Source organism: Dermacentor silvarum, chromosome 5 (assembly GCF_013339745.2).
Source record: "Dermacentor silvarum isolate Dsil-2018 chromosome 5, BIME_Dsil_1.4, whole genome shotgun sequence".
Classification (NCBI taxonomy): Eukaryota; Metazoa; Arthropoda; class Arachnida; order Ixodida; family Ixodidae; genus Dermacentor; species Dermacentor silvarum.
The window spans coordinates 112,189,392-112,217,151 of NC_051158.1; the positions used below are offsets into that span (position 1 = coordinate 112,189,392).

At 43.4% G+C, this 27,760-nt stretch overlaps 1 protein-coding gene and 1 long non-coding RNA gene across 2 annotated transcripts in view; one reads left to right on the top strand and one right to left on the bottom strand.

Annotated features, from left to right (window-relative positions):
- Positions 1 to 27,415, top strand: part of LOC119452554 (sodium-coupled monocarboxylate transporter 1-like) — a 322,121-nt gene extending 294,706 nt beyond the window's left edge. Inside the window, exon 16 of the mRNA XM_049668027.1 lies at positions 27,281 to 27,415. Coding sequence (XP_049523984.1) covers positions 27,281 to 27,415 — 135 coding nt within the window. The remainder of the gene's footprint in view (positions 1 to 27,280) is intronic.
- On the bottom strand, positions 9,428 to 17,749 carry LOC125945956 (uncharacterized). The gene is made up of 3 exons (XR_007467261.1): positions 17,313 to 17,749; positions 14,908 to 14,993; positions 9,428 to 9,518 (listed from the first exon to the last, which is right to left on the bottom strand). It is a non-coding gene; the product is annotated as an uncharacterized LOC125945956 (long non-coding RNA).
- Positions 27,416 to 27,760: the final 345 nt, after the last annotated feature.

A 27,760-nucleotide genomic window follows, 5' to 3' on the forward strand; every position in this document is an offset into this window, starting at 1 on the left:
TAAAGAGGATTTCCTTATATGCAAGGTCGGCACGAAAATTCGAAAAAGAAACGCTTACCGCATTTATTCGATTTTAACGCGCCCTCGATTGTAACGCGTACCTGTTTTCCACGACCAAAAGAGGAAAAAAAATCCTTTAAAGTACCGATCACCTCATGCTTTCATACAGAATACAACTATCGCTCAAGATTTACTCCCAATACACTAAAGTTGCGATGAACGAAAAAGTCCCAGTTTCGCCGGAAAGGCGAAACATCGATTGCGACAGGAAATTGGCAGGCAGGTAAGGATAGTAGTTTTATTGGCCATATAAACTTGTAACCATTCGCTGTTTAACTAAATTGGTAGACTAATGTCTACGCACACATACTACAGCACGTGGTCGAAGCTACGGAAGCTAGGCTCGAAGTGCGTAGGAGGCGGCCATATTGAAATGCCGATGGCGATATTGTAGCGCAAATTTAAGGTTGTACTCGATTCTAACGCGCAGGCAATCTTTGGACCCGTTTTATCGGGAGAGGGAAAGATCACGCCCAGGGCGGATAATGGAAATGTAAGCCTAACAGGTCACGGATCTATGACTGATGTTGACACCGGTGCTAGATGGTGTGAATAAGGCTTCGCAAAGAATTCGATGAAAATATACGCATCACTGTTCCCTAACCTACCGAGAACACTCCTTGCATTCTTTCTCACCTCAATGCGCACTCTATCTTAAGTCGAGAAATTTAATATGTACAAAAATGTTTTGTTTTATTTTACCTTATAGAACTTTAGCCTGCAGAAGCCATCAACCTAAGGGGTATTCTTTTTCCTCGATTGTATCTTCACATCCGCCAATTCCTCAACACGTGTTCCACGCTGATGCTTTCAAAGTTGTTTGCATTGAACACATCCCTGCTTTCACTTACAAACTTGGCTGGCAGATACATTGTCACCATCATCAAAATATCAAATACCCACCAGAAGCACAGGGATGAGTCTGCCATAGAAGGAGGTACCACAATTTTATATGTGTCAAACCTTTCAATTGAAAGCGACTCTGGTTTCTAATTAAGACATATGCTGTGCACCACGGTGTCTGCAACCGTCAAAGGCCTTGCTCCCGCTTCCAGAGGCTCGAGCGGTGTTAATGAATGCGTCCCGTAAGCATGTAGCTAAACAATAATGCCTTGTTAAACCTGAAGTGATCTGCCCCTAATACTCTCCTTTTCATGAATCCTAGTAGGGAAGCCATACTTCTGAAATTTCTCGTAAAAATAGAAAAAAGGGAAGACATGAAATTGTGCCTGCTTCATGTCATATTTAAAATTCATAATGACAGTACTTTGTATTTGCTCCCTTATGTTTGTGTGGTGTTAAATTATGGCAGCAGCAAACCAAGCATGACACTTTTCTTTTTATAGTCAACACAGGCAGCGTGCTGATTGCTAGTACGTTTAATTTCACTAAGCAAATGTGCAATCTCATTGTACCACTCTTTCGTGTCACGTATATATAGCTTCCGAGAGCACCCACAAAAATCAGTCACTTGTCACAGAACTAATTAGTTGTTTTTCAAAACATATTTCTATCTTTTCAATAACACATCTTCCTATGTGTATGTCTTCAGAGAGCATACTTTACCTTGACTTGCCCATCAGAGACATTAGAAAAACTACTAAGTCAGGATGACTGCAAAGAGCATTTAGGAATTTTCAGCTTAGTGTGACATACTGTCTTTCGAAAGTTTTAGTGCCATTTTGTTGTGTGGTACACCCAGTATACCTACATTTTAGCTTCCTCCTCCAAATTGCATGGCAACGGATTTTGATGCTCTGCACCCTGTGGAGTTGTGCTAAGCTGGCTCCTTGACGCCCATGTGTCCTTGCAGCTGCCTTCTTGAATTATATAAAACGGGTGCCTCAAAAATACTGTGGGCAGAAATGAACACGATGAAATCTTGTGAAGCCACATCAAGATAGTCAAGGCAAAAGGTCATTGCTTTAAAAAGAAGCCTTAGCACATAATATTTCTACTGAAAATCATTTGAACCATCTATATTACTGCAATAGTCAACTGCCAAAATATTTTTAATTTCTAGATTTAAAGAAAGTGAGAAATAACCGGCAGTTCCCTATTGAAAATTTGCCCGATGCTGGGCATGATGGAATGCATCATCCATCATCACGGTGGATTATGGTAATCGGCATGCTGGGTGATGGGTGGAATGCTGGGTGATCGGTGGAATGCCGGGCGATGGGTGGAATGCCGGGCGATGGGTGGAGTGCCGGGCGATGGGTGGAGTGCCTGGCGATGGGTGGAATACTGGGCAATGGGTGGAATGCCAGGCGATGGGTGGAATGCTGGACGATGGGTGGGATGCTGGGTATAACAATGGGTACATCAGGTCAAATGCAAGGTGTGTAATGAATCGAAGGAGCAGCCATTGCACTTAGGAAGCTCATGATGGGCTATCTTCATGCGTGCTTGAGTCTTGCAATGTGTGCAGTCCGTATCTACATGTGGCCAAGTATGCCGCTACATTTTCATGCCATAAGGAATCAATGTATAGCACCATAATATGTTCCATATATTCACACTTTATTGAAAAAATGCAATAGGTTAAGGCGATTCACGTCTTCCATACTCGCTTGCCCTCGCGCTCGCTTCTGTGAAGAAGCTCCAAAGGTGCTTCCTTACAGAAGCAAGGCAGTGCTCTGGAGGTCGTGCTGGTGGCCCCATCGGATGTTCCCCGATGTACTTCTCCAGGCAGTCTAAAAGAAGAGTGCAATAAATATAGAAATAAATTGTTTTTGAGACCATTTGCAGGAATAAGTGAATGTAGGAAATCTGCTGCAAAAGATTCAAGAAGTTTCAAATAATACAATGCAGCATATATTACACACAAATATTCTACCACGCGCGCATGGCAGAGCAGATTTATTTGCAGTGAGAATGCATGCACATGCATCACACTGTTTTGCTGAGTCGCATGGGATTTTAGTAGGTGTATGCCAAAGCCACGCCTCTTCTCATCAGGAGTTTGACTTTACTGCAAAGATTAGTCAAACGGCAGCTGCATTCAAAGCACCGTCAGGCGGACTTATTGCTTCCGATTTCGCATAATTTGTCTGCTCTTCAACCACCCAAATTTCTGTTAGATTTCGAGAGCCACGACTTGGCTAGACTGTCTCTAACGCAAGGGTGGCTTAACGGGCGTGTTGGTAAAGTTTCATCTTAGGTTAGCAGCGCGACCATCTACATGGAAGCGAGAGAAGGGATAGGAAACACCGCTGACTTATAACAATTTTATTGCGCACATAACCAAGGTTTAAATACCACGCTAAGGCACAAAAGAAAAAAACAGAAAGGTAGGACGTATTCAGGACTCGGCTTCCAACATACGATATGCAAATCATGGGGTTAAATATTGCACTTCTTTATCGCACAGTGAGAATGAAGGGGCACTGACACAGCACTCCCCAGATTTGTGAATTTCAAGCGCTTCAATAATTTCTCTAGTATGTTTTGGTTGCGACTCATTTTTTGTGTGCTATCAAATAAGGGTTTGCAACGGTGGTCTCTGCAATGAATACCGAGATGACCAGAAACGGAGTTGAAAACATCATTATTATGCTCCTTTAATCGTTCACTGAGACAGCGTCCCGTCTGACCAATGTATTCGCGGCCGCAGGAAAGAGGAATGTTGTAAACAACACCTACAGCGCACGTGACAAAGCGGTTATTATGGTTGGTTCTGCAGCAATTTTTTTTTCTTTTGGATTACAGTTGACCTGCCTGCATAAGCGTGACAGCTTATGTGGTGCCGAAAACACAACATCGACACCAGCACGCTGACCAACTTTCTTGATATTATGGGACAACGTGTGGATGTAAGGGATGACGGTGACTCTCTTCGTGGAAGTGGCACAATCTGGGTTGCTAGCTTTTTCTTGCTTTTGCAAGCTTCCGGCTACTGACGTCAGCAGACTGCCCGGGTAGCCCGATTGCTCAAGTCTCCGGACCTGTTTCCCGAAACTGGTTTCCATTAAGTGGTGACAGGACTTTGAAAAGGAATTAGTGAAGCATAGGCAAACAATTCCTTGCTTGATGAGCTTTGAATGGGCTGAGTTAAAAGGTAAAAGAGCTTTTCAAGCTCTGGGTTCATACATCCAGCACAGCTGGTTGTTCCTAAAATTGAGTCTGAGGTCTAAAAACCTAATAGAGTCGGCAACTGGCAGCTCATGGGGAAGACAAATGGATGAAGACATTCTTTAAACAGCGATAAAGCATCTCGGCAGCTAGTTTCGACAATGTCGGCGTCAGTATCTAAATTAACTAAAAGATCATCTACAAACCTAAAAGCGTTTTCCACGAAAGACAGAAGGCGTTTGGAAAGCGCACGGCGGGAAGACGTATCTAAAAAGGGGCGGGGTTTGCATCGGTTCATGCATAGCTCCCATGCTGAGTGACATCTTGCTAGCCACTCACAGCTGTGCACTTTCCAAACTCCTTCCGTCTTTCATGGAAAAAGTTTTTAGGTTTGTAGATGATTTTTGGTTCTTTTATATACTGACGCCGACACTGTCGAAAGTAGCTGCTGTGATGATTTATCGCGATTTAAAGAATGTCTTCATCCATTTGTGTTGAACCATGAGCTGCCAGTTGCCGACTGGATTAGGTTTTTAGACCTCAGACTCATTTTTAGGAACAACCAGCTGTGCTGTATGTATGAACCCAGAGCTTGCAAAGCTCTTTTACCTTTTAACTCAGCCCATTCAGAGCTCATCAAGCAAGGAATTGTTTGCCTATGCTTCACTAATTCCTTTTCAAAGTCCTGTCACCACTTAATGGAAACCAGTTTCGGGAAACAGGTCCGGAGACTTGAGCAATCGGGCTACCCGGGCAGTCTGCTGACGTCAGTAGCCGGAAGCTTGCAAAAGCAAGAAAAAGCTAGCAACCCAGATTGTGCCACTTCCACGAAGAGAGTCACCGTCATCCCTTACATCCACACGTTGTCCCATAATATCAACAAAGTTGGTCAGCGTGCTGGTGTCGATGTTGTGTTTTCGGCACCACATAAGCTGTCACGCTTATGCAGGCAGGTCAACTGTAATCCTAAAGAAAGAAAAAAATTGCTGCAGAACCAACCATAATAACCGCTTTGTCACGTGCGCTGTAGGTGTTGTTTACAACATTCCTCTTTCCTGCGACCGCGAATACATTGGTCAGACGAGACGCTGTCTCAATGAACGATTAAAGGAGCATAATAATCATGTTTTCAACTCCGTTTCTGGTCACCTCGGTATTCATTGCAGAGACCACCGTTGCAAACCCTTATTTGATAGCGCACGAATTGTCTGTCGCAACAAAAACAAACATACTAAAGAAATTATTGAAGCGCTCTAAATTCACAAATCTGGGCAGCGCTGTGTCAGTGCCCCTTCATTGTCACTGTGCGATAAAGAAGTGCAATATTCAACCTCATGATTTGCATATCGTATGTTGGAAGCTGAGCCGTGCTACCTTTCTGTTTTTTCTTTTTTGCCTTAGCGTGGTATTTAAACCTTGGTTATGTGCGCAATAAAATTGTTGTAAGTCAGCGCTCTTTCCTATCCCTTCTCTCGCTTCCATGTCGATCGTCGCGCTGCTAATCTAAGATGTCTCTAACGCATGCAGGAGACCTGCAAGGTGCTAGTTCTGTCATCTGCAACCATTAGCCTGTTGCTCGCAGTCTGTACCTTATGCAGTGGACGAGGAAGCGGGTTGTAACTTTAGCATTAGCCATGTAGGCCTAAAATTTTTTGAATGTACAAGCCGTAGTCATGGCTGGTTTCCATACTTTATTTAGCTGCAATGATTGCAACCAATGTTTTAGTGTTCTTTTGAAACCCCATATAGCTTCCTTGCTAAGCTAGCCTACATCTTCTATGTAAAAAGCCTAAGGAAGCATCTTAATATACAGAGCAATCTCTTATGCTCGTTTGTTCCTAAAAACCATTTTAGCAACAAACGGTATTTGCAGCAGACTGTTGATAGCAGTACAAAAGTTACTGGCACTTCATTCATAAAACAATTGAAACTGCGGAGAAAAACTAGGCGTTACAGCCACACTATGTTGTCATCCGTTCTAATCCAGGCTGGCAGCGAGTTCTAGAACTCTGCATGATGCCTAGCACCTTGATTTTTAGGGCACTGATGACAGGCATGAAAATTTATAGAAAGCTTCACACAGGTCAAGCTCAACTATCCATGTCATAGCGTACATGTCAATAATGTGCGAGGAGTTTTCTTTGTGTAGTAATTCTTTCCTCATCTTTATGCTCAAATAAGGCACATGTAGCCACCTGAATTTCTTGATTGCTTGTCATTGAAATCGATTATAGGGGAAACTGCAGACAACTTTCGCAAGAAATCAATATCTCGAAATTATCCTATGCTGCTTTGACAGTGCATATATACGGCTTAAGAAAAAGACATGTATAGGCACTCGCATCATTCTTTCTTTGGCATTTCTTTCCATTGTGTGTACATCAACGTTAACTCGTCCAGATGACTTTCAGATATACAGTCAAGTTTCTTAAATGAGGTGAATGTTCACGTACTCTTCACAGTAGCTAGCCACTTTCTCTGGTGTTGCCAGAAGCTTCCCAGATGCATCAGAGATAGTCCGGCAGGCCTGCCCAGTCGGGCTTCTTTCCCCAGCTTGTGTTGGTGTCCACGGGTGCTGTGCCAGACCTAATGCGCACTTGGATTCGGAGGTACACTTTAGTATGTAATGCCACTTGTTGAGTGGCATCACAAATCGCACACCAATCTGTACCTGCAACAGATAGAAAGTATATTTTTCTTTGACCAGTAATCGTAACCCTAAAACACACTTGCATAAAACAATATTGTATAGGTAAGGTCCTTTGATTTCTGATAAAACCCCATAATTTCCCATTTCTGCACCTCGAGCAAGCATAAAAATCGGGTTAAACCCACTCTTACCACGAAAATTAACCTTTCTGTAAAGCAAACTAAACTAATAAAATTTCCCCACCTTGTGGGCAGCAAGCAGTCATATTTTATACAGTTTAACCTTGCAATAAGAGAATTGATGGAGAAATAAAAAAATGGTTCATTTAGGCGCAGTACCACGCAGAGAACATTGCAAAAACTAGTGCCATCGTGGCCTCCGAGATTGTAAGCAGTGTCACACTGAGAACAGAGCACACCTGACCTGAGAGAGTCATGTGCGCCAGTCTCCAAAGGCCAACACCATTGTACAGTGCACGGCTTCGTTCTGAAGCACACTGGAGAAATGTCTTGAAAGAATGATTACTCTTGCACGGTTGAAAAAGCGTGAATTTCCTTGTGGATTCTGAAATCCACGTGCAGCACTCACTCATCTTTGCAGTTATATCGTCATAACTAAACTGGTGCAGAGGGTGCGCCAAGTCCCCGTCGCAATTACAAACTTCCGAACTTGGTGTGCACCCTCCTTTTACTCTGATCGGATTTGACATGTTTGTTTTAACAGTACAGTGCTATTGAATATGTTCATTATATGTGGACGCAGTTTGAACAGGCATGGTCAGAAAATCATAAATGCAATAAAATGCGGTCATTTTAAACCAATAATTTGTTACATCTGCAATTGTTATAAGCGAGAACTGCAGTGCACATGAACGTAAGCTGCAAGAATTTTTTGACAGCGCTCCAGTAATAGCACAAGTAAAGGCATTTGATAAGCCGCTGATAAGCCATCACTGTTTCTCACTCCTTCGCTACACTCGTTACTCGTGCCCTCATACTACACTACAAAGTGCAGCTAAAGCTACGAATTGCTGTGCACGGCAGAAGTAAGGTTCCTCCATTGTCTGCCCCTAATCACTCTCCCCTTGAAGATAGCTGAATGGAACCTTCATAAACGCTTCAGTGTTGCACATTGGGCGACCCGCCTCCGGCCTTCTGAGAACACAAAATTGACTATCATGTCGGTTCCGTCGTTCCTCGATGATAGACTGGTCGACAGCTTTTGCTCCTAATGCCGAGGTCACCTGGAGCACCCTGTTGACATCGTGATGCACGGACGCAGTGCCAGAAAGGCCAGGAGAGCAGTACATGAGTTTTTTTTTTATTTGTGGCATTCCCAGAGCACATAGCACTGCTGCATTCACCAGACTATGGTAATGGCATTCTCTACATCATGCGCACATTTGAAATACCAACTATGTCAGATGTTATGTTTAGGGGCCCTTTAAGAAATTTTCTTCAGATATATCAAGGCCGTCATATTCACCAAGGCGTTCTCAATAAACCTTCAGTTTAGACAGCAACAATTTTGTGTTGTTTCCTTAGTCCTTGATTTTCTGTGCTGTCCAAAATGCATCATTTTCAATCAATGTCTTTGTGTATCACTGTTCAAACACCATATTGTTTTTTGATAAGCTGACCTGAAATACATCTTCAATGTAAAGAAGCCTAAGGAAGTGTCTAAAAATAAAACAAAGCAATCTGTTATGCTCGTTTCTTTCTAATAAACATATTCTTGCAGCAAATTGAATTTGTAGGAGCCTGTTTGTTGGTGCCAAAACAAGAGTTACTGTCAGTTAGATTTACAAAGAAATTGAAATTGCACAGAAAGGAAAAAGCTAGTTACAGTCAATCTGTGTAGTCATCTGCTCTATTCCAAGCTGGAGGCGAGTGCTGAAACTTTGTATGATGCCTCAGTGCCTCCCTTTTTTTTGGCGTCGACAACAGGCATAATTTATCGCAGGCTTATCGGGACAAATACAGATATCCATTTTATAACTGACATGCCACTAATGTGCGAGCTGCTTTCTTTGTGTAGTAGTTCTTTCATTTATATTCTCTAATAAAATGAAATCACTGCAAGTAAGCCAAAAGTACTGATAGGACACATGTCACAAATTTCAATAATAAGACAGGTGTGCTTAGAAATCGCATGGCTCTAAATGTTGCAGATTATAACGCAGCAAATAGATCAACCACCGTCACCACATTGGAAAGACAATGGTTTAAATAGCTCCTTTTCAGACCACACAATTTGCCAAGCTGTGTCAGAACCAAATTATTTTCCTCAGAAACGTTTTTCAAGAGCATTAAGATGAATGCTGCAGCATGGAAAACTATGATCGAACCATGTCAAGTCTGCATTACACTTTTCAAGGAACGTAATGTGCTGAAAATCTCACTTGTCTTTAAGACAATAAACAGTAGGCACTGCCATCAATATTTGTTTGGCATTTTTTTGCTGTGTCAATGCTACTCATCCTAATAATTTTCTGATATACAGTACTGAATGTCTTAATCCAGGTAACTGTTCACTTACTCTTCAGAGCAGCCACTTTCTCCGGTGTTGCCGCAAGCTTTCCGGTTGAATCCAAACTGAGCGGCAGGCCTGCCCAGTCAAGCCTCTTTCACCAGCTTTTGCTGTTCACAGGTCCACATCTATTGCAAACTTGGCATCTGATGTACACTTTAAATATACTGCCACTGTTATAAGGCATCACAAAGCCTACGCCAATCTGCACCTGCAATAGATATGAAGTGTTATTTCTTTGACCGATACTCGTAACACTAAAGCACATTTGTATAAAAATATTTTGTAGGTTAGGTCCTTCGATTTCTGATAAAACCCCATGCCCTTTTTTGCACTGATGACAAGTTTCACCGTTCAAACAAATTCTCTTGTATAGCTCAATAGCTTTGGACATGGAAGGACTTGAAATGCTAGTATAGTGTATACAGGCGAGGTCAACATAAGGCGTATGAACACACCCAGACATATTGCTAACATTTAAGAACAACTTTTATTTCCAGGTACCCCATCTTGTACCTCGGCTTGTGCGTCAGAGAATACATGTATAAGTGTAATCATTAGTACAACAGCAAACAATTGCAAAAAAATGCTGACACTTGCACGGTAATCTCAGCTCATATGCAGGAATTCTGATTTTTTTTGACAACACAAAATATTTGCTAATACATACGTGACCAGCCCTGACAATCCACTCACTTATATTCTGTTGAGTCAACTCACACCCATTTCTACCTACAATACGGTACTTTCAAAACAGGAACGGCAGCCACATTTTAAGAATTGAAGGAACAACAAACCATTTGGTGCCGTTATCTTCACTTAGTTACTGTGCCCATGCAGGCTCATCCACTGTGATATATAATGCATGCTCTGCATTTGACAACACTTAACCGTTTTTTTTTTACATTTTACACTTGTGGCATTCCTGGTAAAAGCTGCCTAGTTTGGTGCATAATAGACAAAGTTGATGTCTGCTTGCTGTGCTTTTCAAGTTGTGTGAAACGCTGTGATATACGGTCTTGCAGCAACCTTTATCTTGTTAATGCTGGCACCCCCTGCCATTCAGCACACATCTGCCTCTGCAGTCGCTGGTTTAGCAGGCCTTCTGGCACCAGGAACTGACTTGGGTAGCCAACCTCGTGAAGGTTTGTCGCCTGCAACCTAAAGGTTGCGTTCATTAGTTGCTGGCATGACTTTCTTTTGCACCAAAAAATGTAGTCGATTGCAGTGCATGTGTTATATGTTCTATTCCATTAAGCTGTAGAAGAAGCTATATAGGCCAAAGGTGCTAGACTATACGAGCACAGTAAAAAAAGTAAGAAAAACGACACCAGATAGCACTTTGTCCCTTCATTGCTTCAATGTAGCTGCCATCCCCATTCTGAATGTGCTCTTATTCGATGCTGATATGGGTCGAGTTGACTCACCAGATTACAGATAAGTGGAGTTTTAGGATTGGTGATCCGTGCGTTGGTAAACACTTTAGTACACTGGCAAATAAAAAAATTGAATTACTTCATATGTGGACAGGTGGCACTACAGTTACAAGTTTTTATCCATATAGACGGTTTTCAGCAGCGGCGCACGGGCGCGGCCTTGTTTGATCACGTGATTGCGCCGGCATGACTGGCCTTGGGTTGAAGGCCAGCAACGGAGCCGTACTGCTGTAGCCGTGGGCGACGGTGCGGCAAGCGGCGTTGTTTCGGGTCCACCGATGGACAGCGGCTGGATCGACGACACAAAGCTCTGGCCCATGGTTCAACGATCATGTAAGTGAACCATTGTTTGTCATTTTAAGGTTGTATGTGCTCGCGCCGGAGCGCTCTGCCACTCGATCATCGTGCATGCGCGTCGCTCATTCGCGCCGAGCGATTCGAGCTCATGGAGGCTTCTTGTGCGGCGTTCACGTCAGTTCGCTAGTTCTTTTTCTTTTTGTGGTTAGTGCGGTGTACTTAAGCTACGATCTGAGCTGTTTGAAGAGGTTGCCCAGCCTCTCGCGCTTTGCTTGACGGCCTCGATTGTGTATGCTTGAGCGCCGAGTGAAAAATCCGTGTCCGCTTGTGTGTTGACGTCTCGCTCGCTGGTATTTTAGCTTCCCACATACGTTGAGGTAAGCGTTTGCCTCGATACTGGTGCACTGATCTCTGCAGAATTCACCAGTGCGGCGGGCACGCAATAGTTTCGCGTAGTTGACTTCAGAGCGGCAGATCGTGTTTGTTGGATGTACTAACTGAATGCCCCCGAACGAGTGTTGTTTCATAGTAAAACCCCTGTCACACGGGCACGTTCGATCACAATTGAGCCTCGATCTGAATCCGCAAATCGATCCGCAAATCGTAATCGAAGTGTCCGATTTCGATCGGAGACCGACGTAAGCAGCTTCTAGCTCAGTGTTGCAGAAAACGAGGTACAACGAGAAAGAAAGAGATCCGAAGAAATAACCCTCTAAAAAGGCCGTTTTATTTTTTATGCACGTATAATTTTGAAAATCTGTGTGCTGCGTCGACGCCATGCACGTAGTTCTGAGATTTGCAGACGATCAGAATCGGCGGACGTGGCACGTCGTTTACCTAAAGTACTGAATGAAAAAGTAATTTTTCTGAAAATTGATTTGTACGTGCCTTTACTACCTATTAGGCACGTTTATTATTTGCTTCGGACTTAGTTACACTTAAAGCGTTAGAGCCCAAACAACACGATCCTGATCCTTGGACTGTGTAGTAGCGATCATTTTCGATTGCGATCGAAAGTCCGAGCCGGATCGAGGCTCGATCGCGATCGAAAGTGGCCATGTGACAGGGGCATAACTTTGGCTAGCTTAACTCAAGCGTTTTATAAATTAGAGCTCCCGTTTCAACTTTTCAAACTCTTCATAGGAGAGCAACACCAGCTTAGTAATCAAATATGTATGAATTATTGAAACTCCGGAACTATAATTTATAAATCCAAACGATCAGTTTAATATAGACTGTATCTATCGTGTTATTTTAGTTCTTTCAAACATCTGCAGATGTCTTGAGGAGTAAATAAAAAATCAGCTTTCTTTCATTGCCATTTTTTTTTCATTCCCGCAGTACATACAAATGTTTCTCCCCTATTTCAGTTGTCTACGACTACATGGTCAAGGCAATCGACCAAGATGGGAAGCCTGCACTGGACTACAGGGGGTTTGCAGAGGGCATCAACCTTTTTGACAGTGGCAATGTTGGGAAAGCTTTGTGTCAATCCAAGGATGGCATCTGCAGCATAAAGCTGTGTTCCAAGAGATAGTCCTTGGTTGGACGCCCACCAACAAAGTGAATAGAACATAGCTGAAAGAAAAGGGTGATTCATGTAATATTTACAATGGTTTGCTTTTATTTGAACGTAAGAATAAAGGAGTCCACATAAATAAAAAGCACGCACATGGGTAACGCATTCAGTTCTTATTGCAAACTGCAGCAAATGTGACAAAAAAAAGGCAATAGCAATGTGCTGCCAATGTCTTTTCCATAATCACAAATAATGTCATAATTTCATAGTGTCAAATAATGCCACAATTTCGCGATGTCAAAAGAGGCTATGAAAATTAAAGTAAGTAATATATATATATATATATATATATATATATATATATATATATATATATTGTTGAGCTTGTTTTTCTCTCCTTGAGAAAATCGGCGCATGGAAAACGGCCTCGGGCACGGGCAGTCTTGATGCAGCTGTGGCGCGTGTATATCACACACCGACGTGTTCCACAGCTTAATGTCGCCATCACAGTTTTTGCATCCGACTACAGCACACGTTTTCCCTCTTAATCTCCACGTGGAGCAGAATATTGTTCGACGTTTGACAAACTGCGCTTGTTAAACGCCGCTGGCTACGCTTTCGCGACTGAACAATTGTAGTTTCGTTTGCGCGCCCAAGGCCAGAGATGTCCAACACGCCCGGCGCTCCGGTGGCGCCATCTGATTTCAGTTGCACAAACCGGCTGCTGCAAATCGTCTATATACCATCGCTTCGTTTTGATCAGCTTATTGAAACCACACTGACACACTTGTCTATGACTTGTTATCCAGTGCACCTCTAAATTTTTTTAGTTTTTGCATTTTTCCAAAACCTGGCGGTACTAAACAATGGAGTGCATGTGCATTTCTTACAAGAGCTGCTAAATAGCTAGCGAAACTAGGGAATGTTAATGACAGAGCGAGACAGCCCAAAAACAATGTAAAAATGGGTATGGTAGCCACTTAGCTACCCTTTAATAAATGCGCTTGTCGTCCACTGTTTAACAGCACCAGGTTCCTGAAAAATCCCAATGCGAAACAAATTAATTTTAACAATGTATTGTATAGCAACAGCGAAAGATGTGTGCCAGGACGGCATAACTTTGTCTATAAAAAGATGTTATTTCAGGTTAAACACTTGTATTTGTAGCGCCTTCTGTGAGCATGCCAGACAGTGCGGCTGGTTTTCTTCATTGCTGTTGACATTATCATAAGCGCTCAGTGTTTGTTCTAAAAAAAGCTGTGATGCGAAAAACCACAACTTAGTTCTCTTCGCATGTGTCAAAGATTACATTAACAAATAGAAATTATATTTGGACTGGCTGGTATAAATTCATGGTACCATGGCACCAAGCTGAACACAATAAGAGGAATATCTTCTACGTGTGCTCCACTTCTCATGCAAAAAAACAATGAAAGATTGCACAGACATTTTATGCCTCAGAAAGCATCAACTTTTTGTGTGCCTGCCAGTGAAACTTTCATTTATACTACACCTATCAATAGTCTAACATTTATTTGAGATGCCACCGAATAGTTAAGAGACTGACAATGCCACGGGATAATGTACAGCCATGTGTAACACTCAAAGCAACAACAGCGAAAAACAGTGTGAGTCACACCTATTTCTAGCTTTGCAATAAGTAGCAATTTCATTTGCTCTTGAAGAAGCATATATAATATCTACTGCACAGGACAATGAGGCCCACATAACAGATGGAAGTTAGTGACAAGAGCATATGCACACTTTATTTCTTGAGTTTACTCAGTTCTAGCATAAATTGAATTGCGAACAGGAATTAATATTTGTTACGCATAATTACATAGATGTGCAACATGTAATCACACTGTAGCTGGTTTCAAAGCATGGAGTAGTCTCAAGTGCATGTTTTGGAGTCTAAATTACAGCGCTGTTACAAGTTCAGCTAAACTGGAAATGAACCACTTTCAAGTAGTTTCAGAATTGGTTGCATTTGAATTCTTATGGTAGATATATTCTGTATATTCAGTAAGTTTTTCATTCCAAATCAGTACTTGTGCCTGTTCCCTTGTTTCAAGAAAATTTTTAAACTGCGCGAAGACAAGACGTGAACAGAAACATTGAAGCTCACACACCTTTCTGTTCACGCTGTGTTTTCTTTGCACAGTATAAAATTTTTGCTGAATGTATGAACCGACTAGCCCAACAACATGCCTTACTTCCCTTGTATATGCATCACAGTTGCAATTCATTCAGCCCGACCACACGAGATGTCACACTGAAATTCCAGAAATCAATTTTACGACTACGATAATGACAAAATGATTTAACAACAAAGCCTAGACTTACCTACTTATATGTCTCTTCACTCAGCCATAGGTCAGTGCTGCTCACAGATATTAATCACCAGCGTCATCAGCAGAGGAAGAGGCTGAAAAAAACAGGCTTTCTGAAAGTACAGAAATACAGGACAGGCTCTGAAACTATGTCGAGTGACACAACAGATGCTAGTCAATTTAGAGGTTCTTACATACAAAACGATACAGTTTCACACAGACAACTGTTGCACTGAAGAAGAGATGACACTGTGACAAACACAAGGACTACTTAGCACTTGTGCACTATCTACCAATCAGCTGATAAGTTTATTATGAGAAAATAAAGACTGAAAGGACCCCAACTGATCCCACTAATGAGGTGCACCTACTGACACATTAAAGTAGCCACTCCAGAGTCTGAGATTTCAGGAAGAAAATGTGTTTCTGAAGTTATTGAGGTGTTACCTGAAGTGTAATAAGCGTACAATAATTTTTTTCCATGTGATGTTCTATTCACAGTCACGGTTCAAAGAATCTGCTAAGCCACCTTTGGTATTATGCATGTTCAATTTCTTGAACTTTTTGAAAATTTGCAGTTTTTTCAGTATTTATGCTTTCTACAGGTCTGTTTACGTCCGACCAAGTAGTACCAGCTACAGCATGCTTGCTCTGAGTGTGGCAGTAGTGATGAGTTATGCCAAGACAATTCCAGCTGACCTGCCTTGGATTCAAAGCGGTTTAATTCAAAAAACAATTATGGGGTTTTTCAATGCGAAAACCACCATCTGATTACCAGGTACGCCGTAGGGGCCTCAGGAATAATTTGGACCACCTGAGGTTCTTTTAACGGGCACCTAAATTTAGGTGCACGGGTGTTTTTTTACATTTTCCCCCCATCGAAATGCGGCCGCCATAGCCGGGATTTGATCCCGCGGCCACGTGCTTAGCAGCCCAACACTATAGCCACTAAGCAACCACGTCAGGTGGCGGTTTAATTCTAAGCACGCTTGACCACATACATAATGCCTAACCACATATATAATGTGCGACAAGTTCTAGATCACACAACTCTGCCCAATTTCTTGCTCCATGCAGGCGAAAATTCAAATTTACGACACCACTATCAGAGGAACTAGAGCAGGTGCTTTATAATTCCTGCCAGTGATATGCAGATTTGCCTTTATTATTTCACTTTAAGAACAAGCGAAATGCATGTAAATGGTTTCTTGGTGAACCCATTGCCACATAAAGAAAGCAGCAGACGTCTTCCACATTCTACGTAGTGCACCAAATGGCAACTAATAATCTCAAGCTCAGGTGTACCTTCAAGGCATGGGCACAAATACAGTGCAGGAAGCTTACTGCCCATTCGAAGCCTACATGTGCCATATTTTACAAACAGCTTGATATAAAATATGCAATTGGAACATTATTGCCTCTTCCATATTGAAAGTATTATGAAATGCCTTTGGACCTGTTGCACAGAATCAAAATTTTCACATTGAAACTTTCTCTCTAATAAAAAAAATAAAGCTTGTACAAATCAGTGCATACATTTATTAAGAAAGAAATGGCAACTGTTCTACAGTGTTCCGCCGATAAGCACTGCAAACCACCACTCAGGCTCGCAAGCCAACAATTTGCCATTGCATTTGTCCCACCCTTCTTGTAAAATGAATGGAAAACTGCTACGCAAATAGAACGAGAACACAGCTGTGTATTTCAGGCACAGTTTTCTTGCAGTCCTGTACGAACTACCTCGGTTTAACAGCCCTTTTCAGTGTAAAATGAAATCGGGAAAAACGTAATTAAAGAGAAGCATTTTCTGTGACTGCGTAAATTCGCCGAGGATACTGTAATATGAAGTTCTCTCAATATGCATCAGCTATCAACTTCCGTGTCACGCTACACAAATAATCTTTTAAATCTATTCCTTAAACGCCGATAATTAAAAGTGCAACCGTGCACACTCATCACAGCTGCGTACAAACAAAATGCGCCGCAAAACAAACACTTCTAAATGCAACGTAATTTGTCTTACGGTATCGACTCTCGCTTCGCAGAACACCGCGGTGGCTGCAGATATTTTTTAGCGCTGTAGCTCGGACGTATTCATACCGACGTTTCGGCTTCGTTACGAGTCAATACAGCGTTTAACGCAAACCGCAAATTTAAAATGCACGGTGATCATCTTGCCGGCGGAATATTTTTGCGTCTAATACTGTGAAAATTTTACGAGTGGTAGTGCGCACGTCTTATCTCACTACCAGCGCTATGTATTAGTAGCGACTAATCTCTACAAATGTAGTGCGCAAGCAGATTCAACGCCACTGCAACTGCATTCGGTACCACGCTGTTCGATTTCCAGGGAAGCAATGCATAAAGCAATGATAACGCGCAACGTAAGAAGGATAGCATGCACGGCTACCTACCTTTGGCACGAAAAACACGCGTCCGTCCGTCTTGTGGCGATGTGCCGAGCTGCCGATTGCCGGGCGTCCATTGGTCTCGGGGCAATGTGCCGACTTCCCGATGTGCCCGGACTTCAAAGCATTTCTCCTCGCCACAGAGCGCGTTGTCGACAAGGAACTTCGGCACTGCTTTTCACTGTTGTGCGGAAGCATTTGAAGACGGTATCCTCCAAGATTACGAATCACGTCCGTCCGCAAATCAAACAAAGGGATCACCGAGGTTGCGTTGCACTAGGTTGCTGCTGAATTAGTTCCTCGCGTATGACGCATCATATCCGGCCCAGAAGTTCCTCCTTCGTTAATGAGCGCAATATAAAAGCGTCATGACGAGGTAGTACAAGAAAAAGTCACTAAACGACGACTGCATCACCACAGAGATACGCACGCAGCATAACACGACAGCATGTCTGTAAACAGCGATAGTGACGACTGAAACATGTTCAGGCCGCTGTGCCTGAACATGTTTCAGTTTCGACTTCAAAATATCACCTGCTAATTCACTTTTGTGGATGGTGCCAGGAACAGCTCAGAATAATGCTCTAACGCTCAATGTAAAAGCAACGTGATATCTTAGTCTATCGGTTCACCATTCAATATTGATTGTACACTATGCAATCAGTATTGGAGGGGTAGAGGGGCTATCTTGGTATCCAGGTTCAGTCCGAACTGTAGGCTTTCGTTACTAAATTTTTGTTTATTTTGGCGTTTTCTGACGCCAGTTCTCATGCATTTTGCGTAAATTTTGCTCGAACCTTTCGTCTGTAAAGTTAAACGCTTACAGTGAGACTTAAAATCCTCTTTCAATCCAGGTTCTAAACGAGCGAGCGAGCCGCCAGCCTTTCTTGTAGGGTCCTGAATATTTCGCAGCGCCGGTTCGAAAATAGATTGTGCGCTAACCGCTGCACTCTTCGTGCTCAAATTTTGCAGAATGATCGCATTGTGAGTCTGCTTCGTTTGGTATAACACTTACTGCAGTAATTGCCTGGTTTGTAAGAAAAAAAATGCAAATTTGCCTTCATTTATGGCAATGCGAGCTGATCCACCGACGAGCTAGCATAAACTTGTGTCGCCGCTTGCCGGAAGCTGCAGAAAGCAGCTGGTTAAGGCGGTTTGCCGCCTGTTGCTCGCTCCTAGAACACGCGGCTAACCTGGCTGACCGGCTGCTTTCTGCAGCTGCCGGCAGGCGGCGACACAACTTTATGTTAGCGCCGTCGGTGGAACAGCTCGCATTCCCCTAAGTGAAGGCAAATTTGCATTTATTTTTCTTTAAAACCAGGCAGATAACTCCGGCAAGTGTTATACTAACGGAAGCAGACCCCAAAATACGATCGTTCTGCAAAATATGAGCTAGAAGAGTGCGGCGGTGAGCGCAAAGCCTTTTTTTTTCGAACAAGCGCTGCGAAATATTCAGGACCGTGTATGTTGCCGTGGAGCGCGTCTTCTTGATTACCGCAGCCCGGTGTCATTTGCCCAACCTTATGCTTCTCGATCGAGCAGCCGTAGATTTGCATGCCAATCGCCGCCGCAACTCGACACGATATACAAAGAAACACGATTGCTGTTTCCGTGGGTTGTATACATGCTGTGTATGATCAGGCGCGTTATTCTGGCGGCGATCCGCTCGATCCCAGAAAACGCAGCTCTTTAGCAATGGGGGTAAAGTTCGTGGCAAGGCTGCCAGCAGTAGTGATTCCACTTAAGGGCAAATTACAGTGCAAAGTACGAGTCCACCGTAACAGTGACGGTATTAACCAACGCATGCAATTATCAACCAAGCTGCGTGTCACACTCCCTCCATGTCGCGTCGCTTGCAGCCATCGCTCGCACGTATATGTGGTTTCTCCTGTGGTGTCACCAGCAAAGCAACCGGCTTGAGCGTTAGCGATCTCTTTGGCGTTGCTTGTCGACGTCGCGCGCATATCGTGCGACAAGGGTGAATCGTGCCCATTTCCATGCCAAGAATGCAGGGGACGCAAACAGCTGTTAGTGGCGTCACAAGTTCATTATTGAAGCTTTTAGGTTCGGCGCTTCGGCATAGTCAATTAGTTGACATTTTCGTTAACGGGAACAGGGCATTTACATATCTTCCACCACTTCAGAAGTCATTAAGTTTCTCACTGTCTGTTGTGTTTTTTGCGAGAAAGTACCCAGATGCATTAGTAATTAATTTAATGGGAATATCCCAGAGTCATGGATCGCAACAATTAGGTGATTTTCTCGAATACAGTATCACTGTATTCGAGAAAATATCGTGCGTACGTTCCAGCAATCAATAGCTTAATTGAAATACGGAAACATATCTTGTTATTACATTCACCGTGACCACTAGAGCAAAAGCTACCAGGCGCATATGTATATATATACCGGGTGCTGAAAATTAAACTTTAAGGAATTTTTAAAAATGGCCTGTGGCAGGTAGCATAATTCTTATCGCTGAGCTGGGTTGTTCGAAGAGGCGAACATTAGCAGCACGAGAAATCGAAACACATATTCAACTAATTATTTAAAATTTACTTACGAACTTCTTAGTTAATTACTTTACGGCACACATTGCAATTTACGAATTGTAACCAGTGAGTTTGCAAGACACTTCCACTTGAAATGAATTTCCAGGATGACACCAGTTTCCCAAACTGTGGGACGAAAAACATGGGCGTTCCAGTTACTTTTGTGCTTCCATGTATAAAACACCATTTTGGTAAAAAAGTAGAATAACAGTGCATTTTTACAGCGAGTTCGATGGCACATCTCCAAACTGGTGTCATTCTGGAAGTTAATTCCAAGTGGATACGTCTGACAAACTCACCAGCTACAATTTGTACATGGCAATATATGTCGTAAAGTAATTCACTAAGAAGTTCATTAGCGAAAATTTATTAATTATAGTTGAATATGTTTCCATTTATCGTGCTACTAATGTCGGCCTCATCGAATAACCCAGCTCAATGATAAGAATTATGCTACCTGCCACAGCATAACTTCTAACAATTCCATAAAACATAAAAATGAACACCCTGTGTAGCATTAGGGAATATGTAAATATACTTAATCTTGCAAAAATGCAAGCACTTTCCCAGCTGTTTGGCAGAGAAGGCAGTCGTGAAAGACACTTGACTTTCCTGATACACACTCTTCTGAATCATACGCTAATCAGAATCAGTTTCAAGACCATTCCACAGGCGGTTTCCCTTGAGAAACAACCTAATCTTTATTTAGTAAAGAAAGGGGATGCAACCACCCTTCAAGTAAAAACCAGGCATCACTCTCAAAATTTGGATACTGGCAAGAACATTGAGCTTAACATGATGAAGGTCCAAAGAAGCTGTGACTGAACAAGTTCAATCTAACTGATGATAGAAAATAAACAACTTCGAATGTTGATTTAACTGCTTAAAGTGCAACACTGATACTTGAACAGAAGATTTGAACTTTTTGTGCAAGTATATGTCCGCCTCTTCGAGTAGACTACATCATGGACTGGAATTGTGCTATCTGCCACAGGAAACCTAAATATTTATATCTTAATCATTATTATCTCCAAACTGGTGTCATCCTGATAATTCGTGGATCCGCCTTGCGAACTCAACGGCTAGAAATTGTAAATTGGAATATGGGACAATAGGTAATTAGTTAGAAACTTCATTAGTGATTTTTTCTTAATTGTATTGTTGATTATGCATTTATTTTTTGCGAATAATGTCCGCCTCTTCGAGTGGACCAGCTCATTAACTGGAATTGTGCTATCTACCACAGGCAACCTTTAAACATTTTTGAAAGTGTTCGCTCTAACACCCTGTATAGTCACCCAGTGTCCTCCCATCATCCACCCAGTACACCCACCAATCACCCAGCATGCACACCATTAACCCAACATCCAACCAGTACACCCATCATTCACCCATCATTTGCACAGGCCGTCCAGTATGTATTCCACCGTCCACCCAGTACACCCACCATTGAGACGATTCACCCAGTAGGTATTGCACCGTCTACCCAGCATCTACCAGCTCTATCTATATCGCCCACTATACACCCAGCATGCCCACGATGAGTTCCATCATGCCCAGCAATTTATCCAGCATGCCCCGCACATTTCCCGCCATGCCCAGCATAGAACTAATGATGGGCAATGCTAGGATTTTCAAAAGGGTTAGGTCTCAGTTCAGCATAAATGTTACAATACTGCTAAATAATGGAATATTTGTCATTGTTGGCACAATTCATAAACGCTTTCCCTCTTTTGGGGAGAGACCATAAGTATGGATAGATGCTGGGCAGTGGTGGCATGGTGGGCATCTAATTTCTGATGTTATCAACTCATATAATTCCTGAGGAGAATTCTGGCTATTTAACTCATCTAAATCAAAAGAAATCAGCCGCCAAAGCAAAAGGAACATAACGAATGGAGTTAAGTAAAGGGTAAAGACTATACTCGGCGTACACAAGTGGACAATAATAAAGCAAATGTGGTGCTAGAAGAATTAGGGGAGATGACATGGCGAGGTGTTAAACCACCTTCAAAGGAACCCTCCAAACTTAGGAGGCCCAATTCTATTCTGTATACTCGGCTTATGCTGCACTTGAAGCCGAACTACAATGTGAAGCACTCATATCTGCAGTCATTTAAATGTGAACAGTGGACCATGTAGTTTTTGTGTACCCTACCAAAAAGCAAACAGCGCAAAGCTGTATGACGAACTCAGATGTGTCACAAACACCGCTTCTGACACATCCTGGGCACGTGCCCTGTGTGCAGCCTCCCCCCCCCCCTCGCACACTCTATCTGGTAATGCCACTGCGCACGCCATCATTTGCAGATAAGCAATAAGCGCCGTGTCACATTCGCACCGGGCTCGAACACCGCAACACCAGACACAAAGTCAGACGTAAATTCCCACGATTTTATTGCATGAGCCAAAAGATCGAGCTCCATCATATGCAGCCCAAAACAATTTTATGCGCTAAACTGACCTCACGCACAGTGCAGTTTCTAACTGGCACTAGCGCTGCACTTAACTTGAGTGGCTGCAGATTACCCATGGGCGAAAGACACTGTCAAGCACGCGCCTAACATACCGAAACATGCTGCCAGCGAGTTAACGCCTTTAGTTTATTTATTTATTTTATTGTATTGTTACTGTAAGCCTTGACAGGCTCTCACAGGAGTGGGAACAAAAAAAAAACCTAGAGATTGCTAACTTTACTTATGTAACTCCTTAGTTAAACAGCGCTGCGCACACAGTAGACTGCCAAACTAAATAAATTCAAACACATGAAACGCACGCTAAGCACGCTCCGTACGGGCGCCGAATAATGTGCTGGTAAACAAATGTTTTGATGCGACCCCGCGCAACAGTTCTTGTTGAAGACACCATGGTTGACTCAGCGTTCGCGATTTTCAAAGCTCTTGCGGATAGCGGTTTTTTCGACTGACATCGAATGAAGCGGCACACATACCTAGTCGGTTGTCAAACACGGCGGCTATACTTCGCGATGAATGCCTGGCGATAGCATGTCATATACGCAGAATGTGCCACGTAAGTTAGAAATCACTTACAGTGGAGGACTTGTTCTTCAATCCAACGAACGATAAACCATTGCCCTCTTTTCGCGGCGGCTAAAGATGGCTAACACAAGATCACTATTGCATGGCCTTGGCGCCTGCCGCCTGCCCGCTGTATACATACGGATCGTCTTTCTCCGGTGCTGTGATGTTCCGCGATGTCGTGCGGGCACGCGGTGGCACAAGTCCGAATGAAAAAATAGTGCGCTGATTACCGCACCTGTTTGCGCTCTGGATGTCTGTTCTCTTAGACGAAAAACGGTGTGTTCTTTGCTCTACGTGCGTGAGCGATAGATCGCCAAGTTCGGACCAGCCTCCTGCAGTTTAAGCAAATGTATACGCTATGTTTTGCTTTCTGTTGCCGCAAGAGTAAAACAGACATTCTACTATCTCTCAGAAGGGCACAGTATACAGAACATTTCACTGTCTCCCTGCGGACAGAGTGAGCAATGCATTTCACTCCACCCAACATTTTGCGACAGTAAAACAATGCCTCGAAGAGTAAATCTGCCCCTATACTCCTGCGATACTCTGCCTAGTTTTTAGAGTGTAGCATTACTTCACTATGAAGTTATTGTAGTGGGAATGGGCGTAGTTTACGCGCCTGGTGTTGAATTAAACACCGGCTGTATTGAAGTCACTAAGAATAAGTATTTGGTGCTCTAAATACTCGCCAACAACATTTTCAATAGCAGTGATGACCTCATGTGCCTTTACATGATTCAAGTGGCACATAAAAACATCTAAGTATTTGCTTTCTACAACGCTCCCCACCTACTTCTGTCGATACTTGTTGCTATGTATGCTATGTATTATTGCTATGTTTAACATAGTTAGTAGCTTTGAACAGCGATTATGACACCGCTGCCTGCTTGTTTGGTTCGAGACAAGACTCTGTCACTGCGAGTAACATCGTAATTAAGCAGGAACAGGTCAGACAAAAAAGATGTAAATGAACAATCAGGTTTCAATTAGCACAACAATGTTGAAACATGGGGCAACAATGTTAGCAAAGTGTTCAGGCACCTTAGTACCTCCAGACGCCTTGGCTCGGGCATTTTGGCCATAGATGTCCAAATTACACATTTTGTACACCTTTACCCACTTCAGAAGCGTGGCACATATCATGATGCAACTATCCACAAAACACCGTGAAAAACCAATCTATTGGCCACACCGAAAGAGCACCTGGGCATTTAAAAGAATTGTCGCCTACAACCAAATGGGAAAATGTTGACGATTTTAAATCCTTCGTTGGTTGGTGTCCTGGCCTTTTCTTTCAAGAATGCATAATCTCAACTACAGGCTTCTGTGACGCACTCGACTTCAACCACATCCAAAAAAGAATAGGAGTCAGAATAGATGGTCAGTGATGTGTGCAGGGATAGCTCGAGAGGACACCTTCCAAACTAATGAATACGTAATTTTTTAGGCAACTGGTAATGTCGACTTGCAAGAAGCACTGATGGAGAAACCACCTCTCCTTTTCGTCGTCCCAATGGATTTGCGGTCGGCACAGACGAGGGTGTAGGAGAGGTGCAGGTGGGTGAGCCAGGTCCGAAGCGCGAAGAGGTGTTAACAATGCCGGCGCATTACTATCGCTAGGTCTTACACCGGATTGCAACAGTTTGCACAGATTGTAGCAATAAAATAGCGAGCCAGGCTACAAAAGTTAAAGCTCATCGTCCTGTCAGGTCAAACGCTAGAGTGCGCGCGTTTGTCACAGCCAGCGCATAAAAATGCTCCTACTTCCAGAAAAAAATTCGACTGCTGAGTAGGCATGCGGTTACTGTGGGCACCAAGGCTGAACGTCTAATTACTCTAATAGTGAATAGTAATAATAAAGTAACTGTTAATATTGCAGTCATCTACAAGCATGCAATTATTGAAGGGCACCTTTACAATTAGCACTGTAATGTATATAAGAAGACTAGAGAGCAGGAATACATCTTGTGGTAAGTGTTAAGTCACTCTTCATGTATCAGATTTGCTGTTATTGACCGGAAAAAATTGAGATCTCCCTGCCCGCTTCATAGGTACACGTGGAATTTAAGGCAATGTTTTCACCTTGGCTTCCGGATGATTAAATCGGTGCCGGCACTATTGCAACTGGGGATAAGTGCTAAACTGTAGCTTTAAAATATATGCCTGCAAAAATGTTTATGTATTATGGGGCCTATGAAGCCTCTCCCCTGCTGTTCGGGAGTATCCCGATTTTGTAAAACATTCTGAAGTGCGAAAAAAATAGTATTGAATGCAAGTACTCTAAAAAAAACCTTTTTATTTGTCCTCTGAGACTGCCTTCTATTCGCGCCAAAAAAGCGTGCGTGATCGACATGGCGCAGTGCCCACCTGACATGCTGCCACTGAGTTCTGAGCTTGGAGGTGAGCCTGCACGCTACATGCGCTGCGAGGAGGAACGGCTGGCGTAACACTCCAGCAGGGATGTGCGTGCCAGGCGGGTGGACATTGACGGGTGAAACACAAGGACAAACACATACATCGAATACCACCCTTTCGGGCTGAAGCGTCGAAACAGGTTGCCCGGTTGGGCGCGGCGGGACTCCACGCATCACTTCCAGGTCTTAACACCCCTGCGGAAACCGGGCGCCGGGTCAGGGGACCCCTGTACCCATGTTTATTGAACCGGTGGGTACCGGCCGGTGGGTTTCGAACCAGCCACCTCCCGTCGCCGTGGCTGACGCCCAAAGCACTCGGCCACGGCTACGGTGGAAGGGAGCGCAGTTCACGCAGTTATCTGCAGCGATACATCACTTTCGCGTTTCCTCGCCCTTGCCTACTAGCTACTGGTGCTGGAAAAACTAAAATTTCTTTCTTTCAGTATCAGCTCAGCTGCTTGCATGAACTACCGGAATCGACCTCTTCCGCCCCACGTCACTACGAGTCGGTCATGTGATTTTCGAATACACGTGGGAGCGCTTGTTGGCAAAAACAGCGCTGGGCACTCGCGTTCGCATCAGCTTGCGGTTTCCTGTATCGTCGGCGTTCTTTCTTTTTTCTGTGGGTGCGTGTGTGTGTTTAGTGCTCGTCCGCCGAGCAGGTTCGTCATGCTGGCGAGTTATTGTGCGACTTGATGCGTAAATCGTGCAAGATAAAGCAGTAGTATTGGCATTTAAGCTTCCCAAGAAGACGAGAAGTGGGGACAAACGTGGGTGTTCACAATGTGCAGCGACAAATGGCAACTTGAGGCAAACGCCGCGACAAATGCAGTCAAGTTGGAGTTCACGTGGTCTAAACAGCATATAACACGAATACAGCCGTCCATTTGAAATATTGTATTAGATTGGTGTGAACAACCTGAAAAGCGATTTGGACTGTAGCGAACGAACATTTCAATCTCCTCCGCATGGATTGGTACCACACAGACACTTTCAGTTGTACTCTAGCCAGATGTGGTAGAATTGCTGCCACATGTGCTTTTCCCATCGCGATTTTGCTCGATCCGGGCTTGATCATGATCGGGCATCATGGTCGTAAATGACAATTGTCTGCACCCTCAATGTTTAGTGACCTCAACGAAATATTCTGTGCATTTCCCTCCATGGCAAGTCCTTACGCCTCAAGCGAGTGGTGCGTTTTCATTGCTCCTGTGTTGTGCTTGGTAGGGACGTGCTCCGGAGGTAAACATATGTGTCGGTGAATTTCACGTCGGGACACACATTGGAATCATTTTTCGAGCGGTCTATGCGGAAAGCATTAGCGTACTATTCGTATCGCTTGTAAAGGCGAGGGCCTTTGCGGCTTGTTAACTTCCACTGGGCTTACGTACGGCTCATTGAAATCATGCGATTTCATTGCTTCTGTATTGTGCCTGGTCCAAACATCCTGCCGAGGTAAACATATGTGTCGCTGAATTTCACGTTCTGTCAGACCTCGGAATACTTTTTACAGCCGTCCAAAGGTAAGGATCAGGGAACTACTAGTACCGCTTGTAAAGGCGAGGGCATTTTCGGCTTGTTAACTTCCAGAGGGCGTTGTAGTGTGCGCTCAACATTGGCGGGGTTACTTTTTTAAGGCGAAAGAACTATATGGCCCATGAGGCGGCAAATCCGGCGTTAGCGTGACCACACGATGATAGAAAAAGGCTAGGGACCCTCGAACTTTGGTAATAGTAGAACCCATGACCTTTGGTCCTAATTAACGCAAGGTTATTAGGATTTAGTTAATTAAAGCACTCGAACGATACCTTTGGTGAGAGTTCAAACCACGGCCTTAGGTGTTAATGAAGGCGAATCTCATTGTCACAGAGCGGCATAGTTTCGAGTCGTCGACACGCCGATTGACGGGCGTCAGGGACGTCGTGGTCCAATCACCCCCACTAAGCCTAGCGATTTCTATTTTTCAGATTCAAATATATAGCTACGAAGAAAATTGTCTATGCAAACCAGAAGGCGAAAGCCTCGTGATGCATGAATGGCCGGCTAGCACGGAGAAGAAATTGCCGACAAGTTCACCGAATTCTAGATTACTTGCTGTATAGAAAAGGAAATAAATGTTTTCTCCCAGAACGAACATAATTTCGATGGTCAGCAAGAAAGTTTCGCTTTGCTTATACGCCGCCTAGTGACGTCTTGGAAGCATCAAACATGCAGGCAGAAAGTGTTGCCGCTAAGCCTCTACCATAAAATTAAACACTTGTTTCGCACAATAAATGACATACGGACGCTCAGAACATAGGAATGGGTACATCTCATCTTTCTGGGGTTTTACGTGCCAAAACCAGTTCTGATTAAGAGGCACGCCGTAGTGGAGGGCTACGCATTAATTTTCACCGCCTCAGATGACATTTTATAGTCACCAGATATTTACCCCTTCTTCATGTCAT